Source organism: Borostomias antarcticus (assembly GCF_949987555.1).
Source record: "Borostomias antarcticus genome assembly, chromosome: 25".
Taxonomy (NCBI): domain Eukaryota; kingdom Metazoa; phylum Chordata; class Actinopteri; order Stomiiformes; family Stomiidae; genus Borostomias; species Borostomias antarcticus.
Genome location: NC_140258.1, coordinates 10,142,956 through 10,158,270, shown reverse-complemented (window position 1 = coordinate 10,158,270; position 15,315 = coordinate 10,142,956). Strand labels below are relative to the sequence as shown.

At 41.9% G+C, this 15,315-nt stretch overlaps 2 protein-coding genes across 2 annotated transcripts; both read left to right on the top strand.

Moving 5' to 3' along the window:
• The first annotated feature begins 1,857 nt into the window (after window positions 1-1,857).
• lnc.lemp (lncRNA encoded micropeptide) lies at window positions 1,858-2,539 on the top strand. The gene is made up of 2 exons (XM_084458875.1): window positions 1,858-2,137; window positions 2,323-2,539. The coding sequence occupies exon 1, from the start codon at window positions 1,943-1,945 to the stop codon at window positions 2,111-2,113; it is 171 nt and encodes a 56-aa protein (XP_084315001.1). The 5' UTR covers window positions 1,858-1,942; the 3' UTR covers window positions 2,114-2,137; window positions 2,323-2,539.
• A 1,329-nt stretch (window positions 2,540-3,868) lies between these two features.
• Window positions 3,869-6,788, top strand: cisd1 (CDGSH iron sulfur domain 1). The gene is made up of 3 exons (XM_084458586.1): window positions 3,869-4,068; window positions 4,698-4,903; window positions 6,085-6,788. The coding sequence occupies exons 1-3, from the start codon at window positions 4,038-4,040 to the stop codon at window positions 6,172-6,174; spliced, it is 327 nt and encodes a 108-aa protein (XP_084314712.1). The 5' UTR covers window positions 3,869-4,037; the 3' UTR covers window positions 6,175-6,788.
• Window positions 6,789-15,315: the final 8,527 nt, after the last annotated feature.

Genomic DNA, 15,315 nt, shown 5'->3' with positions numbered 1-15,315 from the left:
TGGCCACACTATGATAGGCTACACGAGTGAACATAATTATTACCTGTAAATAATTCCAGATCATATTGTCATTAGTGTAGGCCACTCTTTAGTGAATATTTCCAATGGTTGGAACTGAAAACATTAATAATTTGAATCTTCACAGTAGCCAAGCCTATCATTAGACAGATGTGGCATTCAGCAAAACAAATCCGCGCACTTCAGAGCGGTGTAAGACCTATTTCCAATGTTTCCAATGTCTTGACACTTGTTTAATCGATGTTCCCCATCGCAACTTTAACTGGCCTAAGCGTTCGTTCTCCGCCTGATACTGTTACATTTTTTCCGCACTGCAGTTTCAGCATCCCCTCCACACGATCACCTCCCAGCGAGCAGGACACCGGACACTGCGCTTACACTACAAACCATTCATCTTCGCCATGACTGTGTTCGGATAAATAATCGAATGGACATGTGCATCCGTATTCCTTAATCCTCTATCCACAAATAATTGTTTTGTTTTTTTGACAACTGGAGCTATTAAATAAGCAATACAAGGTAGGCTAACATTCCACTGCATGGGAAGGGCGCGTGTTGCATTTTGGGTAGTGTCGTTCTGAGTAAGGCAAGTCAAAGCGAAGGACTCCTCTATGAGCCTACAAGCGCTACACATCTCTTTAAGGATAGGCTACTGACGTATCTGCATTATGATTTTTGTCAATTATTAATAATTGCTTTATAAAAGACCTAACTATGAAGTGAAATATAATGTGCTACAGTCCTGATTTAAAATTCACAATCTGAAATACTCTCAAATCCTTTTTGCTCTATCATGACAATAAAGAGCATATCTTGGGCGTTTCAAGTTGCATGAACTGGGCTGTAGCCTCGCTATCCATCACTGATTAAATATAAAGTGGAGTCGTTATCCACACCTGTTCTGTTTGCGTTGTTGTAGGATCTCAATGTCCGAGGCCTTTGAGGGATGCATCAATCCTTTTGAGAGACCGTGGCATTCTCTTGTCGGGTGTCGTTGCACCATTCTCCATCCTCCCCGTTCTCCGCCTGCATTCTGAATCAGCAGCCTATGGATACTCCCACAATGCAGCGCGATCCTGCGTGTCTTTGATGCTTGTTGCGTACTAACGTAGGTGGCGCAAATGGCGTGGTGCGTAGGTTTCTATAATTATCACAATGGCCCATTGAGCGCCCAAAAAACAAGCTTTAAATTTAAAAGAAAATGTATGTTGCACTGCTGTCTGGTGTGTGTGTGTGTGTGTGTGTGTGTGTGTGTGTGTGTGTGTGTGTGTGTGTGTGTGTGGGGGGGGGGTGTGTGTGTGTGTGTGTGTGTGTGTGTGTGTGTGCGTGTGTGTGTGTGTGCGTGCGTGCGTGTGTGTGACAAACATCTACCACTGCATTCAGGCGCCCCTACAGACGGGATGGGTTAAAATAATTATTCTCCTCTGTTAATTATGTTCATTCTTTGCCATTTAATTACTGCATAGGCAATATGCCTAGTACCTAGCCTACGCGGACATTTGCCTAGATGTTGTGAAGTGTAGGCTAAATGTAAATGTTCTATTTTAGAAACTCCACATAAAAGTCTGCGCTCCACATAAAAGTCTGCGATTAGACCATGGAGTAATAGGTCTAGACCAAAAGGCTATTAGCAGAAGGGGTTCTGTTAGCCTAGTAGTGACAGTAGACTACTCTATACTGTATTTTGAACACAAGAGGGCACAGTTGTCCTACATTTTACCACGAGCTGCGCCGATAGCCTACGTACACCCCAGACCGCATTGCCTTCTTTAGATTTGAGCCTCAAGACTCTCTGTAGAGTGCGCGATTCTGGCACTAATCACACGGGAATAGGAAGATCTGTATGGACGACACACATGGGCCTGTAGAATAAAGAGTCATACAAGACACAAGACACAACCGCACGCACTACGCAGAGGTGAAAATGGTTGACGTCTCAGAAAGGACACTGCAGGTTGCAATCGCTATTTCCTTTGCCACGGGTTTCCTCACGGGGTGGCAGGCCAACCGAATGAGAAGAAAGTTTTTGGACTGGAGAAAGAAACGACTGCAGGTTAAGCTATCTGAGACACAGAAGAAGTTGGACTTGGCGTAGCCTAATATTGAGTTTCCTTGTGTGGTAAGTTGCGACGTGCTGGTCAAACTCGGGATTTTAATTTGTTGGAATATTTCGGGGAACTATAATGAAAATAGTTTATTTATGAAAATAGCCTTATCTAGGCTACCAGTGACTCTTATGAAATTATAAAAATCGCCAATGCTTCGTGGTTAATACATTTACAATGTGCTCCTTCTCTTTCTCAGGTACCAAAGCTGTGGAGCTGTTGTCCATTTCTTGAGCACAATACAAAGAGAAAGTATTTTAAAATGCACCTGTGTGTGGAAGTATGGTGGTTAGTCTACAATACACTGCACACTCATTGTTACCCATTTGAAGAGCCGGGATTGAATTCTGCCACCAGTTTCTGGTTGTAATTGGTAGGCTTGGCTGTGACCCTGTCAGTCCTCTCCCTCTTGTCAAATAGACAGAAATTATACAGAAACTACAGAAGTATTATCTCCGTGTGTATTCATCCCACAGACTAAAACGATTGTTTATAGTGCTGTAATTCACTTTGTTAAAGGGGATTTGTAACCATGGCTGTCTGAGGCCTCATGCCATAGTTATCTTCATGGGGTATGAAGACATGGTTTGCAGGAGACTTGGGCTCAGTAGACCACCCAGTTGGTGTGATTACCTATAGCCTACCATAGGCTGCTGTCACAAGTTTCAGAATCGGGGCTCTCTATCACAAAACCATTCACATGGCCCAGCATTTTTGCACCAAAACCTCAACCTTGTTTTAATTTAGCTACATTTTGTATACATTTTTTTTGTATAGGGGCAGCTGTGGGTCAGGTCGTAGGGTCGGTGGTAATCCCGGTGTTCTGCTGATCTATGCTACCTTGTCGAAAAATGCTACCGTAGTGTCAATCAGTGGCAAAGACCATTATTTGATAGAGGATTTTGGTCTATCGAAATATGCTACCCCTGAATTCTTACATAAAGATGTTATAATAGAGTATTAAAATATGCTCCCCATATTCTTACAGCATAGCCTACATGGACTGAGTAGTGGTGAAATATACAATTATTTTTCAGTGGGAGCATTATTTGATGAGGATATTGGTCGATTGAAATGGAGGCTCCCTGAAATGTTACATAGCCATAGACAGCCATAGACAGAACACCGGCTTCTCCTCTCTACATGTCAATGTGTCCTGGGTGAGACACTGAACCACAAATTGCTCCCAATGAGCAGGCCTGCACCTTGCATGGTAGCTGCCTCCATTGGTGTGTGAATGGGTGAATGAGAGGCCATTGGAAAGCCCTTAGGATAAAACCGCTATGCAAGTGCTGTCCATTTACCATTATAGTCTATAGTAGGCCTAGCTACAGTACACTAAATATATTGCAGTCTACACAATGATATAGGCCTAGACTAGGCCTACTGTGGGCTTTGTGAGCCAATAATGCAGACTGTTGTTCAGAAATGGGTAAATAATACAAACTAATTATGTTTGAGTGACTGTGGACATTAAAGGAAAACGGGAGTGGGGAAGAAGAAGGAAGAACCGGGCACTCAAAACAACACCCAGCCCACGACACTCAAAACAACACCCAACCCACGACACTCAAAACAACACCCAACCCACCACAACCAAAGTCTAGAATGGATCCTGCAGGGGGTGGGACTCCGCTACACATCAACCAATCGCAGCACTAAGTCTAGAATGGATGCTGCAGGGGGCGGGACTCCGCTACACATCAACCAATCACAGCACTAGTTAGCTCCTGGGTCAGACCAGAACCGTCACGTGTTCATGATAATGAGACCATGCCCTACTTGCCCGGAGACCCAGTACCACGGAACATTACTAGCTAGTGGGTCAGCTAATTTTTGTGCAAATTTTAAAGTTATGCAGTTTCTGTACTGGATGCAGATAACTAATTAGTTTCCTAACGTCGCACTGAAGCCATGAGTTCAAACAACGTCAGCCTGTCCAAAGGTAAATGGCTCTAGCTCGTCTATCTAGTGCTAGTAACCAGCTACTATGTTTTGCTGGGGAAAGTATCTTATTTGGAAATAAATTAGAATTCATCATTGGTATAAACATTTTACATGGAAAATCATTAAATAGCGTTAGCTAACGAGTGATTTGATGATGGCACTAGTGGCTAACATACTGCAGAGTCTGATATGTGAAAGTGAGCTAATTGGCTAGTTTTAGCCAGATCTGGCTGCTCTCAAATCCTTAATGCCAGTGGGTTGTGATTAGTTTACGTTTAGTTGTCGCTGAATTACATTTAACAATTGCTGTGTTGACTATCCAGGTGACCCGCTTATTTGCTAGCATAATAGCCGTAAGTTAGCTAGTGCTAGCGACCTTGTCTGAGTACGTGACCTGACACAACCTGTAGTAGCTAGATAACGAGCTAGATCCCTTTCGTCTCTTTTGTCCCTCTTTTGTTCCCGTCTTCTGGAGTAAAGATCCATGACTTAAGACTTATTAAAACCTGGATTCATTTGTAATGCTCCCGGCCTTAACCCTCCAGGTCAACTACAGATACCCAGCTAGGTACTCCAGAATCAACTAGCTATCAAACCTTATTTCTTTCTATTGTATTTATTTTATAGCTGAGCTTGCAGCGGCCATCTCCTTGACTGCTGGAGCAACAGCGGTGGGCATCCTACTGTACCAGACCTTTTTCTGCAAGGGCAAAGGGGTCAAGCCAAAAGTGAACCTGGAACTGCAGAAGGACAACCCCAAAGTGGTTCATGCGTTTGACATCGAGGATCTGGGAGACAAAGCTGTGTTCTGCAGGTGTTGGCGGTCTAAGAAGGTAGCAGTCACTTTCATTTTGTCAACTAAATTAGTTATGTGGAGAAGCGTACACTTAACACAACAATATCTAAGTTTACCTGATGAGGTTAAAAAAAGGTCTTAAATTAAAGCTGTCAGTCTGCCCTTTAACCTGTCATGACATCACATCCAAAGAGGTGGAGCAGAGCTAAAACACTAAAGAACACCAACTTAGTGTTTTTATTTAACAGAATAGTGAGACAGTTAACAGGTACATAATGTAGGTACAGGTATTCCACTAAAGCCTGCAGTATACTTGCTTTTAACTACTGTACACGTCCACCACACTTCCTGCGTTCCTTTAGCGCGTCGGCTGTGCTTGACTGCAGGTACACAGAAATTAGTGTGCTGCAAAATATGCATCACTACACGGAAACATTTCTAAACAGCAAATATAATGCAGGCTTTACAGTAAACGCATATCGTGTCAGTGTTCTCACTAGAGAGACTGAATGACTTTCCATTTGGAGTAGATTTAAATTATTCAGTAGCAGTGTGCTTGAAACGGTAATCCCTTATGTAGCCAGTTTTGAGAACTTTGTATCAGATAATCAGGTTGGAATATATTCACCCAGCTCACCTTCGGTTTGAACAAAACAGCTGCCAGGCAAGGTCTTGCCAAAAACCTTAGAAACAGCACATGATTGTAATGACACTTGTCTGGCTTCTCATGGATTGAAAACCTTAGAGCATTGGGGGATGGTGAATGGGTATTGCCAAAATGTAATTATACACTTGGATCAACCTCCCAAACAATACATCATTTGACATAAATGCACCCATATCTAGGGGCTGTTGTCATTGTAGATTCACCCCTATAGCATATCAGAAAATACTGCTTGGTCTGGTGGAAGCTGAGAACTCGTCAGAAGGACAGATGAGATTGATCCATCGAGTGAAACAATGCAAACTTACAAGATCAGGCTGGTTGCCCAAGCTAGCTGATTTTATGCTTGCTTGGCCAAAACGTGCACACTCACACAATCTTCAGACTCTATGAGTAGTGAGTACTGGGGAACTAAAATGTTAAAGGTGCTATCTGGCCATAGCATGATTTAACTCCTGACATTCTACCGAAAATGTGAAGAAGTAGCCCTATCACTCTTTCAGAATTCCACGTGTGTTTGCACACTGGTCCTAACGACTGTATCTCTCTTATAGTTTCCATACTGTGATGGCGCCCATGCAAAACACAATCAGGAGACTGGAGACAACGTTGGTCCCCTCATCATCAAGAGAAAGGAGGCCTGAACTGTCCTTATGATCCTATAAGTGCTGCTAACATGCACAAGTGCTTATTGCTCCAAGATAGATGTGTGGCTGTAGTTGATTTTACTGCAGACACTACACCACACTGCTAGTTTCATTGCCCAGTGTTAATGAAGAAATCATCGTTCTGTAATGATTTGTTGACAGGTCGGTACTGACTTTTTGGTTGGAATTATGTGAGCTATATTCCAGTGTTACAGTCATTACACTGTTGGTGAGCGGTGCTGTCTTGGTACTGTAAAATAAAGTGCCATCCATTGTTTATTTAATTTAATTGTGATATTCTTTTGAGATTCAGTTGACATTAATTTATTCAGTAGAGCCTTTCTTTGTTAACTCATTAGGCTTCTGTCAAATTTGATGAGTGAACCTGAAATTTCAGAATTGTACCATAGTAGCAAGGAGTGATATTTCCCAAATCTGCCCTGCTTGTTACTTCATAATTCACACGATTGTTCTATGTAAAACAATGTTTCCTCTTCTAACACTCATTGTCCATGACACCGTCTGTAATTGCCCATCAGTTCAATGTACATTTTATTTTCTATTGTTTTGATTCATGCTGCTTATGAAATAAATACTGCATTCTGTTCCAATCTGATCTCAAGTTACATTGATATTTCAGTGTAGGTAAATGTTTACATGCTGTGGCAATATTTAATTAATCTGTCATCTGCCAGTGTACAGTACACTAGGCACTTCTCAGGCCTTATCCAAGCCCCTGTCTGTGCTCTCAGTCCATTTCAGTTGCTTCACTAATGAAGGTTGCCGTCAGCACTAGATTATGCTCTTATTCACTTGTTTTAGAAAGGAGATGCACTTGTGAGTTCTGGCAAGTAGTAGTAAATTGGCTTTATATGTAAAATGCAGTTATTGTAAGTCGCTTTGGATATAAGCGTTAGCTAAATGACTGCAATGTAATGTAAAAATGTAATGTTAAAATATGAGACATCCAGTTACTGTGTGTGGCCACAATGAGGCCTGTCAGGAGTGTTGGTGAGTGAGGCTGTGAACTGGCAGGAGAAGGTTTCCGCACAGGGCTGCTTCTCGTTCACCACAAAGGGCTAGCCAGCGGTAGCAAGCTGTAAGCGAGAGGGTTGCAAGCAGATAGCATGCAGACACATGCACCTTGCCTCTAGCTACTGCACTATTGCACTCGATGCATCACAACACCCTGTGTGCACGCTCGCACACACACTCACAAACACACAGTATATATAGCCTATAGTTCTAGTGTGAGTTTAACCAACTATTCGCTACCAATACCTATAGGACTCATGAGGACACATCACCTGGCTACACATGCTCTTGTAGCTACACAATGAAGTCCAAGTCACTACACACTTGACAATGAAACCAGATGAGAGAAAATGGATGTCTATTATGAAATATACTGTGGGTCATTTGGTGGAGCTGCATAATCACAAGCCTTCATATTCATGAAAACATAGGGATCTAATTTTGCAAAGTTCAACCCAAACTTCCTGATCATCTTACCAAACTTGTTCTTTAAAAGATAATTGGGAAGCTATAGGAAGTATTCTTTGACACTGCAAGTCCCAAATGCTGCTCCCTTTCAAACATGTACAAGGATTTAAGGATCTTTATTTGTCTTCTGTACAAGTAGCCTATACGGGTACCACCAGGATACTATGATGACTAAATATCTTTTTCTTTTGGTCACTACAACAACAGAATAATAGGTACTAGTGCTATGTTACTGCCATGTCTCTGGTAGCGTACATTGTTAGCTGTTCCAACCTTAAAAATCCACCCAGACTGAGCCCTCTGAAAGTAATCAAAAGTAACAAGTTTTTCAACATTTGCATACCAATGCAAAAACACAAAATTGTGTCATTGTTTTACAATAGACATGGATTCTCTTGTAGTCCCCAGGTGAAAGGGAGGTCATGTGTTACTGGTCATGCTCTGCCCTGTTCCCCAGTGACTGCTCCCCATTTGCCTGTGACTGTTTCCCAGTGACTCCCAGTTTCCCTGTGTTTGTATCTGTTGTGATTGTCTGGCCTGGGCGGGTCTCCCTATGCCAGTGTTTGTAGGCTACATGGTGTACCAGTTGTTTTCAAAACCAGTCAGTCCAGTTATTGAAGGTGATTGTAGTGAGTTGATAAGACAGTTACACATTTCCTTGTATCAAACTCCTTTCCCTATTGTGACAGTAATGACCATTAAATATTCAATTCTTCTTGAGACAAACATATTGAAACGTTTCTAAAAAATATTTTACACCAGTCAGGGCCCCCCTAGCAGCTGGCTGGGTCATACGCGTGGTCTGCGTGTAGGATGAACAGGTGTTCTATAAATCTGTGCTACCCATCGATCGGTGCTACCTAGCGGTACTACGTTGGCGCACGCATGCGCATGATCCACAATCGTTTTTACGTTTTTCTCAGCAATAAATCTGCAACCTTTTAAGCAATGGGCTATCTTAAAAATAATCTCTTTATTGTGACTTTTGAACTGTAAGCATGTCAATATTTGCATGTAGGCCTACACACTGGGCTAGTCTAGATAATAGCGTGCAGAATGTAGGCCTAATCTTTAAAGTCAAACAAATTGGCCTGATATGGCGTGCAGCGTGTGTAGCTAGGCTAACGTGTGCGTATGTTGTACTGAAAGCGCATTGCGATATCTCTTTTAATTACTACAGGATCTCGTATTTGTGAGAATTAGGAGAAATTATGGTAGGCTAGCCTAGACGGTTTTAGGAATTTGTATTTACAACTGACCCTAACTGCAATTGTATTTACCCACAGCTCTGTATTAAAGTATTTGACTCATATTGGGACTCCAGGTCACTTCATCGTGTCTCCAGGCAAGACGCTTGGCATTCTTGGCGAAAGAGTTCAATCTTGGTTTCATCAGACCAGATAATCTTGTTTCTCACAGTCTTTAGGTGCCTTTTGGCAAACTCCAAGTGGGCTGCGATGTGCCTTACTGAGGAGAGTCTACCGTCTGGCGCCCTTGGCACTGTATAGGCCTACCTATGAAAGTTTCTGTAGCCTACATTTTCTCCAGAACCTGAATATCAAGATTTTATTCACATTTGAGGTTCCCACCGCGAACCACCTTGACCTAGTGATGACTCTGACACAATAATAGCACCTGTATTGTTCCCACACACTTTAATTGCTCCCATGGTATGTAATAGCCTACATAGCCTACAATACAGGTATCCCATGGTATTCCCCTATAGGCTATTGAGCCTGGTGACGCGAGGATAATTCAAATGACAAAGGTCGGGGCATTGCCTAACACTGGCCTCTGGCAACTCTGCTTTCCGGGGTCACCGAGAGAAAATAGGTGATATAGACAATAGTAATTTCTTATCTACCATAGAACTGGCGCGTTGTGATCCAGTTCTGCAAAGGCTTATTGAAAGCAAAGAGAAGATCTTATCACAGTATGACTGAAACAGTGCATTCTCTGGCATTTTGGCAACCAATACGTTGTGTTGTTATAGTTATTATCTTTAGACACTAGATGGGGGAAACAATACACATATTACATATTCTACCTTTAAGTGGCCTCGATGTATGTCCCATATCACTCTGTGGGAGGGGCCCCATGGCCGACCTGCGGGGAGCCCCGAAAAATTGCGCCTACAGATATGGAGAGCTGATTAAACAACCTGGAGAGTCACATTCCCCACGCACTTTGAAGCAAACACATTTGAACAAACGGCCCTGTAGGAAGGAAGTTATATGAAGGAAGGGTATGACCATGAAGTGCCCGATGGTTACATTGTTTTTCACAGGTCTCTCTTGGATGTTTTTGCCTGGGGCTTGGACAGCTCCAGACTTTTGCCACGGCTATGAATGCCCTCGGTATACACTCGTGGAGAAAAGCGAGGTAACATCAAATTCAAATATAAGCCCTATTAATAATATCAAGTGTGCTATGTTTTAAATTGGGTAACCTTGCAAACGTTTTCCCCTTACGAAGTACTTTGAGGAGCGTGCGTACTTATCCAGCCGTTGGATAACCACTGATGTCCAGAGCACAGGAGTCGGGGACCTGAGGGCTGGATTTACTAGGCTGTACCACTACTGCGAGGGGCAGAATGAAGCAAGTGGGTTGGAGTAAGATTTTAAGTTTACGGAAATACATATTCTGTCGTATTAGGCTATTTCTTTAACTAGGTTCATAGACCCACTGCATGAAGATGGGTCAGCCAAACGTAAATGTGACAGAAGAAAAGTAGGCATATTCCAATATGACAGGTTAGGCTAACGTCTTGCAGCGTTTGGGTTGTTGCCCATAGTCTATTTTTGTTACTTTTCATGTAATTGTGTTTTTTTATGACTTGGTAGAGGCACAACCGTTTTGGCTTTGGAGTAAAGTCTATGACTCTTCCTAAACTACATCATGTTGGGCTCTGCTTAAACAGCTTGTGGGTTTGTCTCTCAGGTGCATCTGTCACCACGAAGACCTGGCCTGCATTAATCACAATTACTGAGGTAGAGGGTGGCGAAGACAAGGTCTCTGTGTCTTACTTTGTTCCCTCTCACACAATGCTTCCCAAACCCAATGATCTCTCAATAAGGGAGGAAATCATGTCTGCTGGCACTGTTTATGTCAGGTGAGAACAATTTACATTTCAGCCATTTAGCCAGTTCTTTTATCCAAAGTGACTTACAATATAGCCTAATTTCAGGGGACAGGGCTTTCTTGTTTGTTTGTTTTAAACAACAATGGGAAACCATTGTGGTACAGTTACGTGGCGGAGTGGTCGGTGGAGGAGGAGCCCAAGTGTAATCTATAGAGATGGGTCTTCAGGCTCTTGTGAAAGATTGGTGATAGATCTTCCTCTCTCAACATCATTTTCTTTCTTTTCAGAATTTTTCGTGATATCTTGTTACCTTCTGTTGGACTGGCCAATGTGAAGCTGCTACGGGATGCGTTGAAGCAGGCTGGAAAAGCCTTTGAGCCCCTCAGATACATAGGGGCCGGATATCAGAGCCCTTGGGATATACTCGACCTGCACAATGAGATCTGGGTTCCTGCTGCCTAGGATATATAATGATTTATATATTATATTATATATATTATATTATATATAAATGGCATATTTTATTTACTTAGCTAATAACGATCTTTTCTGGATATGCAAGTCAATCAAAGTTATTATTTTCTAGACACATTCTCAGAGGATTGAACTGCAGAAAAAATGGCTTATGATTCAGGATTTTTGAGATAATTACACCAAATCATTAGAATTGGAGACAATGATCTTTCAACTTAAAAAAAACTAACTTATTCATATTTGTAGCACTGTTTCAGAAAATCATCACTGATTTATCTTTCACTTTATCATATATTCAACACAATCTACATCGACTTCTATAATATTGGATCTCACTTTGCAAAAAATGTCTCAGTTCTCTTTTATGCATCATGAATGCAGGGCTTTAGTTTACAGTAATGTGGGAAAAAAAACGTCATACTGTATGTGTGAAGAAGTAAAGTTTGATGACAGTTGAAGAAATGCCTTGAACAGTGCTAAAATGGTCACAGCTGCTCATATGAAAACTGGTTTTAGGATTGTTGTGTGTTTTAGGATTGTTGAGTGTGCATCAACATTATTCATCTTCGAGGAATTCCATACACATCTACAGTATCATAATGGTCAAAGTCACAAGTCTTTACACAAGAAATATACCCACTATATGGAAATTATACAGAATGTTAGCAGTAAATGGCAATAAAAAATACCAACACAGTCAGTGTTTTTAAATGTGTTCTTTGAACTTCTGACATGTTTTATAAATAGTTACTTAAACAGGCGTGCATATGTTCAGATAGGAGCAAGAACAAATGTTTGTTGGGTCTGTCAGAGTGTGTGTGTCTGTCGAAGGTTTTTTGCTTTAAGATCTTGTTATTGGTTAACCCACCTGCGACTCATCAAGTTACTGTGACTGGTCCTGGAACACTCTTTATTGGTCCCTAGAACCAGGAAATATAACAAGGGTATATTTTTATTTCCTGGTTTGACTTGTTTTTGCCGGAGCGGAGGAATAGGGGCAGACACCTGAGACATGGTGTGAAAGAAGGAATGCTGTTAGAGCCAGCATTACAGGATTCCCAAGACAAGCAGATACAAACAGATTTCAAAGCATCCTAGGCATGCCTAGCTAAAATCGAGAATTAAACACATCCAATTGTTACCAACAGCTGAACACAGCGATATGCATTGGGCCTATGATTAATGGAGTCTCATCACCTGACAGGAGTCCTGGCTGCGTATTGAGCAGCGCACCAATCACATAGTGTATACTCACACTCAATAAGGCAGTCTATTTATGTTGATCACAGACATTCACTTACTCTTTGCTCTACTGCTGTATGTACCATTGCTGCTGCTGCCTATCAATGCCCCGTACTTGCTATGGGCGGATGGATGATGTAAGCTCCCTGCTAATTGTTGTTAAGTAATGCTGTCATGCATATTTGATGCTTACATTTGTGAGTACCTCCCGAAGTAGAGCCACATATGTCGTTATCAGCAAACTGTTAAAGTGAATATGTGAGTTTATTGACTAAGTGCATGTTGGACACTAGGTGGTGCTGTAGTTTTTCCTAAAGGTAAAGTGATACCAGCTTTTGTAAAATCAATGCGAGATCAGTTATCTCTTATTGGTAGTAGGCATACCTCCATGGTAGTAGATCAGAGCTGTTATAGACTGATATTTTTGGGTGGCCAGTCAGACCATGTCAATTTTACATGACTCAGTCATGGCCAATTCGGTGGCCAACAATAGTTGGGCAATGCCTGCCACCCTCCTTCAGATGACGCTGGAGGGATTATAATTTGGTGATATGATGGTAGGCTACTTTGTTGAATACTCTATAAGATAATTACTGTATTGAATGCCCACATCATGCATCTGGACTGTGAGTGCCCAGGTGCTATAAAAACACTTCATCTTATTTCCGGTGCAATAATACAGTTGACTTAAATGTGTGTCCAAGAGTTGTGTCTGTCTGTGTGTGTCCTGTGACTTACACGTGAGCAGTGGTTGTGTATAACAGGGTGGTTGTGGCTAGATGGGATACAGCTACAACCGGTGAAGAAGGACAGTAAAGGCTAGTTCCCACAGAGGCCTTTTAGGGGTCAGCGCTAAGTTACTGTAATGTTAGGTTAAGGTTAGGTTTTGGGTTAAGGTTAGGCTGTGGGGTTGGGTTAAGGTCTCTGCATTTATGGGAACTAGTCTTCTACACAGGCCATAGTTGTATAACATCTAGACAAACCGTGGCTAGTAGGCAGCCATTTGTCTGGAGGAGAAGGCCACTGTACCCACTTCCAGCATACAGCTGCCCACTCCTCACAGCAGGACCTTCTCTGGTCAATAAATGGATGCAATCTGTCTCCACGACTACGGGTTATGTTACGGAAATTACCTGCGCGTCAAGGTACTGTAATTAATGATTATTTTATGAAACCCTGAGGATACAGTAGCTAAAGTGTGTTGGTATGAGTCATACTTGGACAAGGAGCTACTCACCTATCAGCCAGTTCCTTTCTGTGAGCCCTTCAGGTTTCTGAGAATTTATCAGAAATACACTTTTTTATTATTTTTTTTCATTTTTTTTTTTTTGTACATTTGTGTCAGACTGCATACAAAAAAGCCTCAGACTTCTGACCTCCTTAGATTTGCTGTTTGCTTGTTTGGAGATTGTATTGTTCACATTCAATGTCTCCACTCACATCTGAGGTTTTCGTTTTGTCCTTTCCTGGTTTCTCTCTCCATCTCCCTTGGTGTCGTTACTTGTTTGTCTTTTTTTGCCCAATCCTTCTCTCCCTCTAACTCTTTCAAACATATCTTCACCCTGAGGCGTTCTCTCTCCCCATATCACTCAGTATGTGGTTGCAGGAGTGCGACTAACCCAAGACGACTTGCAAAAAGTAGGTTCTTCTAGAAAAGTAGGCCATCACTGAAGAAAACTCCAACTTCTAGTTCCCACTGGGCAATACTGTAGCTTAACTTCTGACATGGTCCAAAACAATCAGTCTCTTTAGAAACCCACTTGCAGTTTATTATTCATGAACTTGTGTGTCTACTGCTAACCAAAAGCTATACCGCAAAAAAGAAAACTAAATAAAGTCAATGCTGCTGCTGGTTCCTAGAGCCGCATCAACATTTTCTAGAGGGAGGACAGAAAGGGGGAGAGAAGCAGGACAAACTAGTAGGCCAGTAATCAGAAAGTCACTGTTTTGAATCTCGCGTTAGTTTCTCTTACCCCAAGAGGGAGAACTTGCTTCACTTGTCAATCTGGCCTCTGATTGAAACTAGGGGCGTTGTCAAATTGAGATGACAGGAGATTGGATTTATCAGAATGTAAACCACAGCATCCAGAATGTAAACCACAGCATCCAGATGTCTGCTAGCTGTGGTTATCATTCCATCCCATAGTTTATCAGAGGACAAGGGCTATCCTGCAATGAAAATCTCTGGGGCAAAACGCTGGTGCAAAAATGCAGTTATAACTACGGGGCCAGGCTGATCCCTGAAGCGAAATAGAATGTGAGCCGGCAATCAAGATCAAGCTAGTTTACCAGGCTATCATTTTGCCTCCATTCTCAGTGATATTTTAAAAACACAGAGGTCCAAGTCGTGTCTTGTAAGTCACAGTATGGAAAGCCTGAAGTGGAGGAGATGGGCGTAGTGACTGTAGCACTTCTCTGTTTCATATGCATTATACTGTAGATGTCAGTGTGTTGAGAGGTCCATAGGGACCACTGGTGTTATACCAGCTTCACCTTATGCTCACTTTCATACATACTGTCAACACTTTTCTCTCGATTTACTATCAACACCTGACATATTTAGTTTTGACATTGCAGTCATAAATATTTCCTGTGCTCTCATGAAAGTTTAAGCATTGTTTTTCCAAGAGCTTCACACACAGTTGGTGCTGCTGTGCATTGTGGGTAGTTAATCTTAACTGCTTAATAAATGGTGTTTGTGTTTGTGTGTCAACACGCACAAACACACACATACAGTACATGCACTCCCTTTTGGGGGCATGTCTCTAGCAGGACCAATTACCATACCATACCATACCACTTTATTTATAGAGCACATTTAAAAACAACAAAGTTGA

What these genes read in the sequence shown, in the direction of transcription:
- cisd1 (XM_084458586.1), top strand. Translation starts at nt 4,038, where the DNA reads ATGAGTTCAAACAACGTCAGCCTGTCCAAAG. An exon ending in CAACGTCAGCCTGTCCAAAG is followed by an intron (nt 4,069 to 4,697) that starts GTAAATGGCTCT and finishes TTTATTTTATAG; the next exon opens with CTGAGCTTGCAGCGGCCATC. An exon ending in GGTGTTGGCGGTCTAAGAAG is followed by an intron (nt 4,904 to 6,084) that starts GTAGCAGTCACT and finishes TCTCTCTTATAG; the next exon opens with TTTCCATACTGTGATGGCGC.
- lnc.lemp (XM_084458875.1), top strand. Translation starts at nt 1,943, where the DNA reads ATGGTTGACGTCTCAGAAAGGACACTGCAGGTTGCAATCGCTATTTCC.